At 39.0% G+C, this 15,000-nt stretch overlaps 1 protein-coding gene across 10 annotated transcripts in view; it reads right to left on the reverse strand.

Annotated features, from left to right (window-relative positions):
• The window catches only part of GTDC1 (glycosyltransferase like domain containing 1), a 284,555-nt gene that overhangs the window by 131,715 nt on the left and 137,840 nt on the right, over nt 1-15,000 (reverse strand). For 8 of the 10 annotated variants that reach the window (XR_008840915.1, XR_008840914.1, XM_056495914.1 and 5 more), the window contains one exon: nt 2,562-2,671. Coding sequence is in view for 8 of the 10 variants with exons in the window: in XM_056495914.1 (XP_056351889.1) it covers nt 2,562-2,671 (110 nt within the window). In the remaining 2 variants the exon portion in view is untranslated. Of the gene's footprint in view, nt 1-2,561; nt 2,672-4,163; nt 4,284-15,000 lie in introns of all 10 variants that reach the window. The other 2 variants (XM_056495912.1, XM_056495911.1) reach the window with 1 other exon arrangement.

The following is a 15,000-nucleotide window of genomic DNA, read 5'->3' on the forward strand; positions in this document are numbered from 1 at the left end:
CTGTCGGTCTCCTGCTGATCGCTTAATTCTCGTTAGATTGTTAAGCCTTAAATGAAGTGGTGCTCAGAGCAGCTGTGTCACTTCTCCACTCCTGGGATGGGAGATGGCCCCTTGTCCTTAATCACACCTTTTGCTGCAGAGCCCTGCAGGGCAAACCCAGCGGTCTCCAGGCGGGTGCTTTCAGGATGTCTGCAAGACAGGAGGAGAGCACTGGGCTGGGAAAGGAAGAAGCAGCACAGAAAGGAACCAGATGGAGAGTACGGGAGAGACCGAAGATGTGCTGGCAGGCAGGGTGGAAACAAGCAGACTGGATGGAGGGGTGGTGAAAAAGCTGGAGGGAGTACAGTCAAGGTTCTGAGGAAAGTCTGAGTGTTCCAGAGCTCAGAGGTAGAGGTGGAAGGGGAATGAGGATGGTTGGGATGGCTGGAGGACAGCAGATTGTTTGGGGCAGCATTAGGGTAAGAACGGAGATGCTGGTCCTTGCTACTGGGCTCAGATGTCTGTGACAGCCTCTCCCACACACTCCTTGCTACCACTATCCAGCCAAAACTTGATGGACCATAAGTGCAGCTCATACCCCAGGACAGAGGAGCACCAATGAAAGGAAACCTCCAACTGAAATGATGCTCGTACGACGTGTGTGACAATCAAAGATGAGATAGTCACAACAACTCCACTCATAAGGAGCAACTTCTGGTTATCACTGGGACACTGCCAGCCTTCCCTCCTCACTGCTGACAAATCCCAAACTAGAGCTTGTCACAGAGCTCTTCACTCTCTTCCCCTGGGGAGGATCTGCCCCTTCAGAGCACACCTGTCTAAACCCTTAAGTCGTAACTCTTCAGTCCTTTAGAGTTTAAAGCCAAGCTTTAGCAGCACTGAAAAGTACAGATTTCCTAACTTCCTACTGGATATTTGCTGTGCGCTATGAACCAACAAACTACTGAAAAATGGGTGTTTCCACTACATGAAAGGTTGCTGAATTATGAAGTATGTTATCCACTTTTTCTGTCACCAACGACTGTAGATGTGACATTGATAATAATGAGGGAATTTAGTCCCGTAATTGGAGGGAGCGGAAACACAGTGCCAACAATTTATTAAAAAAAAAAAAAAAAAAAAAAGAAACTGCAAAACCCCTCCTAACTAGATTTTCAATAAACTATGTGCAACAGGTTTTATTGGTGCTTGTTAGCAATGACCTGCATATGTCATTTGTATGAGTATGGCCCTATCAGACCCATGGTGATGAGACACATTTCACCATGTTGTCCCTTCTATAGACTCCATTTATACACGAGGATGAATGAATTGACAAGACAAGAGGTGCGGCATATAGATTTGATATACTGGCATAAATTTAGGATGATCTACATTATTCATAAGTACTGAAGCCACAAATGAGATATGTAACAACATCCAAAATGAGTGTCAATAGAATCTGTTCCCGCAGCGCACCATCGTATATTCCTATCTGTCACATATTCCTTAGAAATTTCTCCTTCTAAGAAATCTGGTGTGCTCAGTCTGGAAAGCAACGTTGCCTTGGGATCTGTAATAAGGCTTGCCTGGAAGAACAGGCTTTCAGAAAACTGTCTAAAAAGGAAACGGACAGAAAACATGAAGAATTTCCTGCCACCGAATTATTACCCCTTTTTCTAACCCAGCTGTGTCTCAGGTGGGGACCAGAAGTTATTTGGATCAGATCAACTTCTTGGTATGTTAAAAATGGCAAAATCAAAACTAAACCAATTGAAATATCACCAGTCCAGTAGGTAACGGATAGGACAGAACTGACAAATAAACTAATCCCCAGTCTATTTTTACAGATTGATGAGGCCGAGGGATACAAGTCTACACTTTGGAATACACATACGAGCTAAAACATTGCATATTTTGACACTTGCTTATCATTAATGTCCATTTTTAAAAGGTTTAATTTATTACAAGTGCACTCAGTACAGGATTTGATTATTCTCTTTACTGCCATAACATCTCAGGCACAAAGCTGTGTGCCTGAATAAAATCTATTTATTTTCCAGACAGGTGAAACTGTTCACTGAGCTGTGGTTCTGCAGAAGCCAAGAAACGGAAGGACTGTCCAAAAGAGTGGTATAAAAATATTAAAGATTAATGACCACTTTCATGCCAGATACAAACCAGAAGCTCTCCACAGCAGTCCTTAACCTCACATTTGAGAGGGAACTAAGTGTTTTCACCTGCTAAAATCTCAGTCTGGATTTCAGATGAGTGACCTCGACCCGAAAGATTTTGCTTCCTATCTGAACCATCCAATCACCCACAGCTATCTCTCTATTTAAATAAATACAGAAGTGTTACTGAACCACAAGTTATAAATAAGGCCTTGCTCTGCCAAGTAAAATAAAAAACGCTTGCTGTCTTTAATAATTTTAATTTTACAATGTATCAATATTATTTAGTTTCACAACTAGGAAAATTTTAAGCACATTCTTTAAGATAAAAAAATGCATAAATTAAAACTATTTCTGGAAGTATCTACTTCATGGTAACTTTAAAGTAAAGGAAAAAAGGAAAGGTACCTGGAATTTCACTGAAAGTCTCTCCAAGGACAGACACTTGGAAAGGCACATCTTGCTCTTTCAGCTTCATCAGGACTTTAAAGAAAGTTTCAGGATCTTTGTCGTGTTCCCTTAAAACAAACAGAATTTATCTCAGCATTGTTTACATTTAGTTTTGGAATTATGGGAGGTTTTTTATTTCTAAGAACATTATTGCTCTAAAATTGCACTATTGGGGAATAAGTTTATTCAAATAATTTCCCTCTTTGCTTCTCCTGCATGGCTGAACATTTTCCTCAAAACAACACTTGGGGTCAAAACTCAGTTTCACCAGATTCTTCTTTCTCTCTTCCCTATCCTCAAATAATGCATTTACTCTTCAAATTATCAGCTTTGAAAGTGAGAAGGACTTTCTTACTGAAGGAAAAACAGGTTAAAAAAAAAGGATAGGAAATAAAAAGGTTTCAGGTTTGTTTTCCTCCCTGTCAAAAAAAATGCGTATATTACTTCCATTACAATTTTTTTTTTTTTTTTTAAGGAGAAACAGGTTAAACAAAAACTTCTCCTAAACCTACAGGATTTCTCAAACTGGAATTTTAGGAATTCATGCTATAGTTATTAAAAGGTTCTAATCCATTCAGTGCTTTAGGTAAAGATAGGAATAAACTACCACAAGGCATTATCTACCTTCAGATTTTCAAGGATTTAACTGGAAATTAAAACAGAATGTAAGAAACTTGTACTTATTTATAATTTCAATTGAAGATAATATTAAAGGTTTGTAAGGGTATGACACTCAATGACATGAAATGCAAGTTGGGTTATCTAAAAATAAATTAACCTCCCAGTTTTCCAATCTATCTTCTTTACTAGCACAGAATGAAAGGTTCAAAAGGTATCACAAATGATTTAAAATTCCCAAATAAGTTATATTAAAAATTGAATGAGATAATTTCCTCACTCTAAGGTGAATATTATATTATGCATTTAATTACTCTGCTTTAAATTATTGTATTTCAACAGATGTGCACCATATGCCTTTAAAATATTTTGGTTTTATTTATTATTTAGAAAATTCCATCGTTTTCCTTCCTGTATTAAGGGAAAAATCTATATCTCAGCTGTCCTGGTGTCTTTCTTCACAGAGTAATTTTGTAGAATGAAATCTGTAGGTCTCTCACACTACTATATGAAAGATTAATAATTATATCATTCAGGACATCTAAAGCCAAATGACATCTGCAGCTCTACACGTGTTAATTTCTCATTCAGTCAATATTTTTGGTTTAGGGAATTAAAATAAATTAATCTTATAATTAATGTGACTTCCCTAGGCTGAGAAACCTCCAGGAATTGTGGAGTTTTCAGAATTAGTCCCATTTTCTTAAAATAAAGCCAGACAATAATCACTTTAAGAAGTCCTCCATCCCCCCAATTTGTTTTGTTCCCAATAATAAGGAGGAATGCAACTGCATAAGTCTCGTAATTTGTTTCACATCTGTGAACCAGGAGTTTCCCTGGCAATTCCACAAACCAAGCGGATGCAAGCACTGGTTTGGAGGGTGGATTTCTCCCAGTTTCAAGGATCCCAGATCTTTGACTATTAGTTTGCTGCATCCTCACCCTGAAAAGAGCCACCTGTTTCTGGTAGGTAACTTCTGTGCAGAAACTTTTGCCAGTATTGAGTTCCCTCCAAATGCCCAGCTCCAAGAGCCAACACCGGATCGCGCGGATTGGATTTGGCTGCAAGAGAACATCCCCACTATGAATGCCTGCAAGAAAAACTTCTACAATGCTGGGGGTTGGTGTAATTGCTGACAGAATTTCCCCTGAGCCTCAGTTTCCCCTGGACAGGCTTCTGTGGGTGCTTGGTGAGCGATGCCACGAGCCCACCCTGGCTCAGTCGTCCCGCGGACCGGCGCGTCCCCGCGCGCGGAGCCGGCAGACTCGACAGCCACGACGCCGACAGGGATCCTTCCAAGCTCTTCACAGCCCTGCTATCAGCTTCACAGTCACAAAAAGTCCTTCCAGCTAAGGATATGCTTTCCCTCTCGCTTTCCAGAAGAGACCAGGGGTCCCAGAGGCAGCCAAAAGTGGAGGATGCTGTTGGAGCCACATTGTCAAGGAGCTGGCAGGAGAACACGGAGCCTTACAGCTCGGCGAAGCCACATAAGCTGCACATATTTAGGAAAACTGATAGGAATTGGAAGTTGCAGCTTTGTTTAATAGGTGGGGAAGAACAGAAGGAAAATTTGGCACCCAGAAGGAATGCTGAAAGGGGAAACGTTTCCTCTGTACTGGAGCCTCTCTTGCGGGTTTTCTGCTGTAGGTGAACCTCCTTACATCCCCCCGCATAAAATGTTTCCCTTTTAGGTGACACTCCCACATTTTAATTTTGTGCATCTTGTAGCTATTCTATTTGGGAGCTCACCTTAAGTGATTTTATCAGCTCCTGTGACTTCTCCACACCAGAAGCATTTTATTTTCAGTTAAGACCTCCAGAAAACTCCTGGCCCATGCACCTACAGACTGTGGTGTATTATTATTCTTGCAGGATACTGAAGGTATTAGATGCCTCTGGTAGAAAAAAAATAAATAGTACAAGACCACCTCTTTGCTGCATCAAAAAGGAGAGAGCTCTGTTTCTTGGCTGACATGGAGAAAATCATATACAATCCAGTCTGCCTTACTCAGCAACAACTGCTAAACACACCAGATTGCCATAGCAGTGATCGTGGAAAAAGATGAACACAATATGGAATGTCTGTTCTGAAAAGATCTGCTCAAAATGATGTGCACTTTTGGCTGCATCTGTTGCATTTTTGAGCTTTATTAAACAGTATTAATTATATATACTCCATTTCCTGAAGAAGATCTGCAAAACAGTATAAAAGCCTGATATTAAAATGCAAACTTTTCTTTTAAGATATTATGTTTGGGGGAAAATCAAGCTAATGTGACTCCAGGGTCTGGCTTTGTTGTTTAGTTGAGGTATTTGAAATGCTTTTGTATTCTCACTTGATTTGATATGCATCTGGTAAAGGAAAAATAAGAACTAGGCATGGTATGAAGATGCTCTAAATTTCATCCTAAGAACATGAAAACATCAGAATGACCAAACTACAGCTGTAATACCACAAAACAGGCTCAGACAGTATGCCTATATTCAGATTTGAGAACTCTGCCTTGGAGACATGTTCCATGTTCAAATACTACACAGTGCTCACTTTTATCCAGAATCTTTTATTTTTGACTCTAACCCACAATTTAAGAGAGACATCTGAAGTCTCTCTTAGGAACTGGCTGAGGTGATCTAGGGAGCTGCAGCCCAGGGTTCATCCTGATTTAGTGACTTCCCTTTGTAATCTGATTCAAAATTTTGAGAAGTGTCCTTGAACAGGGAATGGGAGTGTGGTGAGAGCAGCAGCACCACTACTGAGCCTCCATTATTATCTCTGCTTTAGATTTTCTGCTCAGAAAATGGGTGTGACAATATTATTTTTTCACCACAGAAGGATGCTGTCAGGATTAATTGATGACTTGACATCCCACTTTTCAGCCTAAAGTGATTTTAAAGCAACCTCATAGCACTATGATGATGCTCCTCTATACAATCAATGGTAACATTCTCCAAAACACCCTTCTGCTGTTCAGGGGTTTTGGGAATTCAGCCTGAGCCCTTGAGCCTTACCCATTGCTGGGACTGGAAGCAGAGTACCTGGACACCTAAACTGGAGTTATTCTCACCCACATCCCTGACGAGTAATGAGAAACACATTACTAAAAAAAAATAAATAAAAAAAACAGAAAAAAACAAGGGAAAAAAAAAAGGAGAATTTGGCCCTTTACATTATGCAATGAATATTCATCAATTGAATTTGGGTGAAATTCAATAAGAGACCCATATGGTATTATCTGACTTTAGTTTAATTTTTTTTAAGTATAAGTAAACTTATCCTACGTGGTGATAATCACAGTTATTTAGGATTTGGAGGAAGGCACATCTAGCAATGCAATTAGAAAGTGGAAGAGTTGTGGAAAAAAAGAAGGACTTGCTCAAAGGGGGAAAATAAATGCAGTCTATAAAAATACATATTAAAAGCCTGCCTGCCTACAATGATTGTTAGAAAATAGGTGTTAAAATAGGCCACTGAAGAATCACTCATTATTGATGCAGCTGGGCAGCAATCATGGAGATCAGGACTGGTGAGCCAAGAGACATCCTGGGAGAAAAGAAGGGGACAGGGGACATCAGCCAGGAAAAGGCATGGCTGGAGCAGAGCACAGGGAAAGTGGGAGGGGCTGGGCAAGTCCATGAGCACAGAATCAATAACTAAAAATAAAGGAAATGAGGTTTCCAAGACACAGACCTTGATGTGGATGACATTGATTCTTTTGTCTTTGCCAAGTGAAGTAATGAGGAGCAAGTCTGGTATCAAACAAGGCAGAGGTACTGGGCAAAGCAATTCAAAGAGTAAGAGAAACACAAGAGGACAAAAATATATTAAAAAATAAAAATATTCCTGGTGAAAATGAAAAAAGTATGGCATATCCAAACACAGGTAGGAAATGAATAAATACAGGGTAAATAGAAGACCTACACACACCTTACAGAAAACCAAGGCTCCACTTCATCAAAATCTAATCTGAAAAACAATATCAGGGATTTTTTTCCCTCCATTATACTATGCACTGTATTACATTTTGATATTTCACATTAAATCTTGAGCTTAAGAAAAATTTGAATACAGGTTCATTATAATCAAATAATGTTAGAAAGCAGAAAAAATAAACCTGGCCTTCAAAACAGGGAATTACAGAATTCTGGTCTTTTCCTGACACTGATTTCCCACAAGACAGCTCTGCCCAGATTTCCCCATCTGCAAGACATGGTCTTAGAGGAACTTTCACTTACAGAAATGTGGAGAGAATCACAGTCAGTAAATACTTTAGGAGAACAATATTCTTCTTAAAGAAGAGGACTCACATTACAAGCCTATTCAATACATGAAATGTAATACATTCCAGTAATTATTTTCACAGAGGACAGAAGACTTTCCTAAATCAAATGACTTTAATATACATTGTCTATGTTAAGATTACGAGAGGAAAAAAAGGGACCAAAAAAAAAATTAAAATTCTAATACCAAATTCTGGTAACAATGCTCATGATAACTGCAAGAAAAGGAAATGCTACTGCCAGGAAAGCACAATTAGAAAAGAAACAACTATGAAATAGAAAATAACTATGAAAATGCAAACATGAAGGAAAAGTTAATTGCTTTCCATTTATTCAATTTATCACAGTATTTTTCCATCTTTTTACATTTCCAAGATGAGGTTGAGGTAGACTGTAAATATGTAGTTAAGTCCAGTGAGTTTTCTTTTTCAGCTGATCTGCTCTACAAAATGTCTTTGCTGTAATTGTGCCTCTAAACATTGTCTGGCATCATCAGCATCAAAAGTTACCACAATATCTAATACTCCCTCAGTTCACAGAAAATGGAGTCAAGTAGAAGAAAACGTTTCTGTATGAAAATGGACCCTACAGAATAAATTTCATCTGGCAATTTGTAGGTCCTACAAGCAAAAAAGGGTCCTGATCCTTGCCCATGCTTTCAGAACACCTCTGCAAGCCAAGGAATTAAAAAATGGCACTGGAGAGGCAAAAAGCAGCCAAACAGTACTGGCAAATACAGTGTTTTATTTTCTATTGGAGCCCATGACGTATTTACAGTGAGGAGTGTGTATTTTACCCTCTGATTTGTTCAAATTGCTGGCCTGAGAAAAATGGGTGGCATTTTGCTTTACGCTGGAAAAGCATTTTCTCCTATCTCCTGTTATCTGCAAGAGATTCATAAAAAAAGAAACAAGAAAGAACCTTGGGAGTTTATTGTTTAGATTCTTCTTCTCCCCTCACAGTTCATGAAGAAAAAACTCAAAATAAAATATTGCACGTCCCCTAACCAAAGAAACCTCAGGATCAGCATCAGTCATGGAGCTTCCTGCTTATTTCCTAAAGGGAGATTAAGCTCTGAAGACAAAGACCACCATTTGGTCTGAGTTACCTTGGGTGTAAAAATCAATGCACTTTCATTCCAGTGCCTTTCATTTCTTTTACACCACCTTGGCCAGTCTGGCTGTTCCCAAGCAGAGGATTCAGATAAAAAAAAAAATAAAAACACTTGATTTTAATTTGCAACAAAACCTGTAAGTGCTGTGGAGTACCCCAAAGAGTTTATTAAAAAAACAAAAATACAAAAAAAAACCCAAAACAAAACAAAACAAAACAAAACAAAACAAAACAAAAAAAAAAAAAAAACAAAAAAAAAACACAAAACAAAACAGAAAAAAACCCAAAAAACATACAAAAAAAAAAAACTTCCTTTAGTGTTCCAAAGGTAACATAATAAAAGGTTTTCCTGTTATTTTTTTGGGAGGTCATAAAATATCTGAATGACCCTGACACCCCTGATAACCATACACAACATATCCTGCTGCAGTTCAACTACAAAATACTGCAAAAAAGTCATGTCATGGCAATCATAAGATGGTTATGAATATGGTAATTAGTGGATAACAGTCTACTAAAACAGTTCCTTGAAAGAATAGAAAATGTACATAAATATAAATCCATATATGAATTACTACATAAAAACTGTATTACTACAGATTTTCCTGGGAATGATTATCCCACCATACAAGACCCTCTGGCCCCTCTCTGATTTCCATAATGGATTCACACAACTAGGTAAAACCCCACCAGATGCCCTGTTTGGGTCAAAAAGGACATCCTGTCTTTACTGAGTAATGCCCTGAGAGGAATTAGCTCAGGTACCCAAGATAACTCATCCTTTTGGGATCTCCAAGGAAGAAGCTTCCAACCAGGAACTTTCTTGGCACCAAGGCTTGAAACTCATTATTCAACAAGATTAAAGTAACTCCAAATCTCACTGCTTTCAGAATGAGGAATCAACTCAGTGCATTGAGTCAGGTTTGCACAAACACAGGAGAAAAAACAGTGATTAGAGGACACAGGGAGCGGGGGGAAAGCATGAAATATGGGAAAAAGGAGAGTAGGGGGCAAAGAGAACAGACTTGAACAGTTGCAGTGTGGCAAGGAGAGGAAAACTAATTAAAAACATCTTTGATGGAAGAAACATAACCCTCCTAATAATGGTGAAAATAAGGAGGAATATTAGATCACTTGCTTATAAAATATTTGATTTTTGTCTATTGAAGGTTATTCCCATTCTTTGGTCCAGGGTGCTGTGACTTACAAAGGGGGCTGGTGGCACCATCTGCTAAGTTTGCTGAGGACTTTGTATTACAAAACCTCTTCTGTCCTTGCCTATGATGTTTCCCAAAACTGCAACTTATGTTGGACTATAATCTCCCAAAAAAAATCCTGTCCAAAGTTTTCCAGAACATATGAAGAACAAGATGAAAAAAGAGAGCAAACACAACATTACCTAGTAAACTGCAAACTGTATCTTGGATATGTTGTAGAAGGTTCCTTGCAGAGACAAAGAGTGAAATGATGGAGTCAGAGAAAGGCTGAGGAACTAGATGAGAGTGAGATGCATATTTGCTGCACAAGACTATGAGGAGAGGTGAGGAGATGCCCAGGGAACTGAGCCTGGCAAAGACAGAAGGATGTGGTTTGAAAGGCCAAAACCAAATCAGGTGAATGGAGTAGAGAAGGATTGCTTTGAGAGCCATGGGTGAAAAAGCCTTGAGAGGACACCACAATCCCACCTCCTCACAAGTGATTCTGCTCAAAGACTTGGGCTTCACAACTATACAGGAAGAAAAAAAAAATCCCCCATAAAATGAATTTCCCATCCTGGGAAAAGGGAGAGCAAGTCTTACTGGAGCTCTTAGGGAAATCTGTGATGCACCTGTTCCAAACTTAAATATTCTTCAGCTGTCCAGGTGATGCAGTTGTAGTCTTACATTAAGTCAAAATCAGTTTTTCAACCATGGCTAAAGCATTTATTGTAGCAGGCTCTGGAGGGTGGCACTGAAGTGGCTGCTTTGCAAACATCTGGATAGCACAGAGGGAATCACAGCATCACAGAATCATGGAATGGTTTGGGTGGGAAGGGACTTTAAAGCTCTTCTCATCCCAACACCTTCCACAAGACCATGCTGCTCCAATCCAACCTGGCCTTGAAGGAAAGTTTCTTTGTGTGATATTTCAGGCAGAATTTTGATATTATTCAGCATTTTTATTATATTTAAGAAAGGTGCATCAGAGAGGAAAACTATCCCATGCAGATGAAAAATACTCATGTATTTTTTAATCTTGCTTTTGTTAAAGGGAACAGTGCTCTTCCCACCTGATACAATGATTCACTATGTGCAGCCCAGGTAAGTTGCTGTTTCAACCTTGACTTCCCAAGAATGAGAAAAAATTTTACACCAAATTGGTGAAAATACAATAAGAAGCAGAATGGGCCACAGAGCTTAAATACAGAAAATAAAGTAGAATGCGTAGAGGAAGTGAAAGAACCAAGTGTATTTGGGGAAGCAGTGAGTAAAAAAAATAAGTTTCATTTTAATATAATTATTTTTCAGCCTATTAAGTTCTCCAGTATCAGAATGAAGCCTGCTAAAAGTCAGTAAATAAAGGCTTTCAGGAGAGCTTTATTAAATCACTAATGACTTATCAAGTTAAAACTCCCACTCAGATATCTTAATAAAACTTTCAGAGAATATATTTAATTTTCCTGGAAATCAGAAGCCAATTACTAACTACAGGAGTTACTGTTGGCTACACCACTGATCAGCTTCCTGTAAATAGAATATTTGCCAACAACTTGAATTAGTTCTCTAAAGTTTCGGTTTCTGAAGGTCAAATAACTATGTAACTGCTTAATAAAGAAGCAAAGAAGTACCTCTAAATATCTCCAAGCTCTGATGGGCTTATATTCTGCTCCTTAGGTGAGGTATTAGCAAAGCTTATTTATTTTCATTTCCAAGGCTTTTATTTGCTCATTCCCTTGTGGTAAAGCTGATTTCCATGATGATTCCCTTCTTAATTTTAATACCCTTTTTACTCATCATATAGACATAAGAATTTTCCATAAAATAATGAAACCCTTCCAAAGGAAATGAAGACAACTACGAGAGGAAAGTAAACTACAGCTTACTTCTTTTTTTTTTTCCTTTCCCAATTAATTGATCCACTGTCATATGCATATATGAAAGATTTTTTTTTTTAATGAAAGGAAAATAAGGTTAATTAACATAAAACCCCTCACTCCTTGAGATGTTGAATTTTGTATTTTATCCATGCTGCCTTAAGTGCCTTGATTTCCCAGTAATGACCTAGTTCTCCTAATGAGTAACATTAACCCCTGGCTGTAGCTGTCCAGGACTTAATTGTCAACTGGAGCTGAAATAGGAGAGTTTGCCGATCAGCAGGTATGTGGTATATTAACTCATGTCATTTCAGACCCTAATAAATAAATCTGTTGCTAAGGCAACAGGAACATCAGCTGTATCACTTTTTTCTTCCCCCCTCCCTTTTTAAAGGAAACTGCCTTTCACACTGAGCTTTAAAAAAAAGGAAATTAACTACATGTAAGCATAATTAGAAGAAACATGGTTTCTCATCTCAGAAACATATCTACAGTAATGAAAGAAGGCATTCAAAAAGAGGGCTGATTTCTACTGTGACCAGGGTAACTGAAATTATTTCCCTTGACTGAGGGAATGCGATTTGAAGGATATGTTTGAGTGGGAAGAGATCACAAAATATCTCAGCTCTTTGTATTTCTGAGATAGTTCCCCTCTCCTTTCCAGCACTGGTGATGCCAACGCAGCAAATGTTGCTTCAACAATTAATAAGGAGCCCAGGCAATTGAAACCAGGGGAGAAAAAACCCCACTCAAAGCCAAACACCTTCACTGTCCTCTGTGGTTCTTTCTGTAAGACTGGCAAACATGCAATTTTTGGGAAAGTTAAAGGGTCAGAGCATGACAGAATCATTTAGCTCTGAAAAGCCCTCGCAAGTCATTGAGTCCAACCGTTCCCCCAGCACTGTCAAAGCCACCACTAACCCCTGTCCCCAAGGGCCACACCCACACAGCTTTTAAATCCCTCTAGGGATGGGGATTCCACCACTGCCCCGGGCAGCCTATGCCAGAGCCTGACAGCCCTTTGGGTGAGGATTTTTTCCCTAATATCCAACCTAATCCTCCCTGGCACAACTTGAGGCCGTTTCCTCTTGTGGTGTCTCAGTGCCTCACAGGTGAATTTCACAGCCCTGGCTTAATTCCTGCCATTCTATCTCAGCATGAAGTATTTGTCTTAAAATGTTCAAAACTGCATTTTTTTTTCTTTAGTTTGTGACTACACAGGTATTTCTGAGTCTAGTTACCCACATCTCAACCAGAGAGCAGATAGGAAGGAAACTGAGATGAGCACTTCCTTGAGGCTCTGCTATACAACAAACACAAAAAAATACTCAAAATTCTATCTGGCTTCTCAGCTGAAGAATGCAAATGTAACACAGAACATCTCTTTTTGCTAGAATCAAAATTAGAGATGTTTGCTCCTCTGGACTATAAGCTGCCTATAGGCCTTTGAGAAAACATGCTGTAATGGAGAAATTGATGCTGAGATTTCCACTAAAGCAGAACTTTCACACCTTCAGCACATGCTGGACTTTCCTACAAAACAGTGAATAACACATCTTCCACTGGAAGGGCTCAGTGCCTCAAATTCCCTTGCTGCAGGAAGACATTTCAAGATTAGACACCACTGAATGAACAACCAAAGAAAGGGTACTTCCAAGCTGTCTTTCCATTTAAGGCTGAACTTCTGAAATTATTTAATTCACTTTCTTATTTGTCATTTGTTTGAGCCACCATCCCTGGAGGGATTTAAAAACCATGTGGATGTGGCACTTGGGGACATGGGTTAGTGGTGGGCTAGGCTGGGGGAATGGCTGGACTCGACTCAAGAGGTCTTTTCCAACCTAAATCATTCTGTGACTCTAAAAGAGTAGTATCTGCTCCCAAAGTTAACCACAGCTTCCATGAATGTGAAGTTAGACTATTTTGCACATGTGCAAGAGTGAAAGGTGTCAACTTCTGCATGAATGTCTCCACTTGTTCATGGCAGAGGCTCATCCACCACGTGCCATCAGTGTCACTGCTCTGGTGAAAGCTGTTTTCCTTGGGAGTACTGGAGGGCATTCCTTAGACATTGCTAAAAACTTCCCATTTTGCATTCGTTATTTTACATCCTGTGGGCTTTTTATCCTATCTGGTACCTTCTAGTTAGCATTGTATAAACACTTTTATTTTAAGCTTTTGTCTTCAGTCTGCCTTGTTTATTCACCACATCTACTTCTTCTCTGCAGGCTGTTCACAATGTTGAGGATGCCTGTTGAGCCTAATGGCATTTCTGGGTACTCAAATGTGATTTCTAGATGGATTTCTTTCCTGTTTTGCTGTCTTGCCACACCTGCATCTTGATGGGATAAGATTTGGTCCAAAATATTCAACAGCATGAGGAGAATATGAGTCACTGTATACTCAAGTGTCTCTATAGGAAATGGTTTTCAATTGAGAATTCAAACAGTGACTACACAAATCTTGTATTGTGCTGCCAAGAGGAACATATTCAATATGTTATATATATAATATGTTATATATTAATTATCTACTATAATTTATATGTAATATATATATATATAATATATATACAAAATACTATTAAAAATCCCTTTCCAAGCTCCTCTCCCTTGCAGCTTGCAGAGGACTTGTGCTCAGCTCACTGATGAAGAGATGCCCATCATAAAAAGCACAACATTTACTTCTTGTCCCCATCTGCGACATGCCCTTTCCAAAGCACTTGCTCCTGAGTGAAGGGGACCAGGACCTCAAGCTGGAAGCCAATGTTGGTACAGCACAGCCTGCCCCCATACAGTCATTTCTTCATGGTACTCTACATTAAAATCAGATAATTTGGCACAGGGCTATCTCTGAACACACCAGTTTCCCTTAGACCAGAAATCTTCAGATAATTTTTGCAATCTAGATTTGGGTGTTTTTTCCTTCTGAATTTACTCATCATGACTTCCACCACTGTTCTTCCTGCTGCTGTATCTCCTGCCCCATATACTTCCCATGCTCTTGTCACACACTGGTATGTTTGACATGAGATAATGGCCTTATCTGATCTTCCATGTGAATTGACAGCAGCTATTTGTTTGCATGTGTGTGTAAATTCTTGCAGATTCCCTGTGTGATCTTTTATCACATCTGTGCAATTAGGAGAAGAAGAATTGATTTCTGACAACTTTCTCTTATCAAATCTTTAACTGCTTAGATGATACAGAACACATAGAGAAAAGAAAAAGCATAAGGTTTGGGTGAATGAGAGGTAATAATGGATGTATAAATGCTGATGGGGGAGTTTTGGGGGAGAGACAAGAACTATGCCA

This window comes from Oenanthe melanoleuca, chromosome 7 (assembly GCF_029582105.1).
Source record: "Oenanthe melanoleuca isolate GR-GAL-2019-014 chromosome 7, OMel1.0, whole genome shotgun sequence".
Classification (NCBI taxonomy): Eukaryota; Metazoa; Chordata; class Aves; order Passeriformes; family Muscicapidae; genus Oenanthe; species Oenanthe melanoleuca.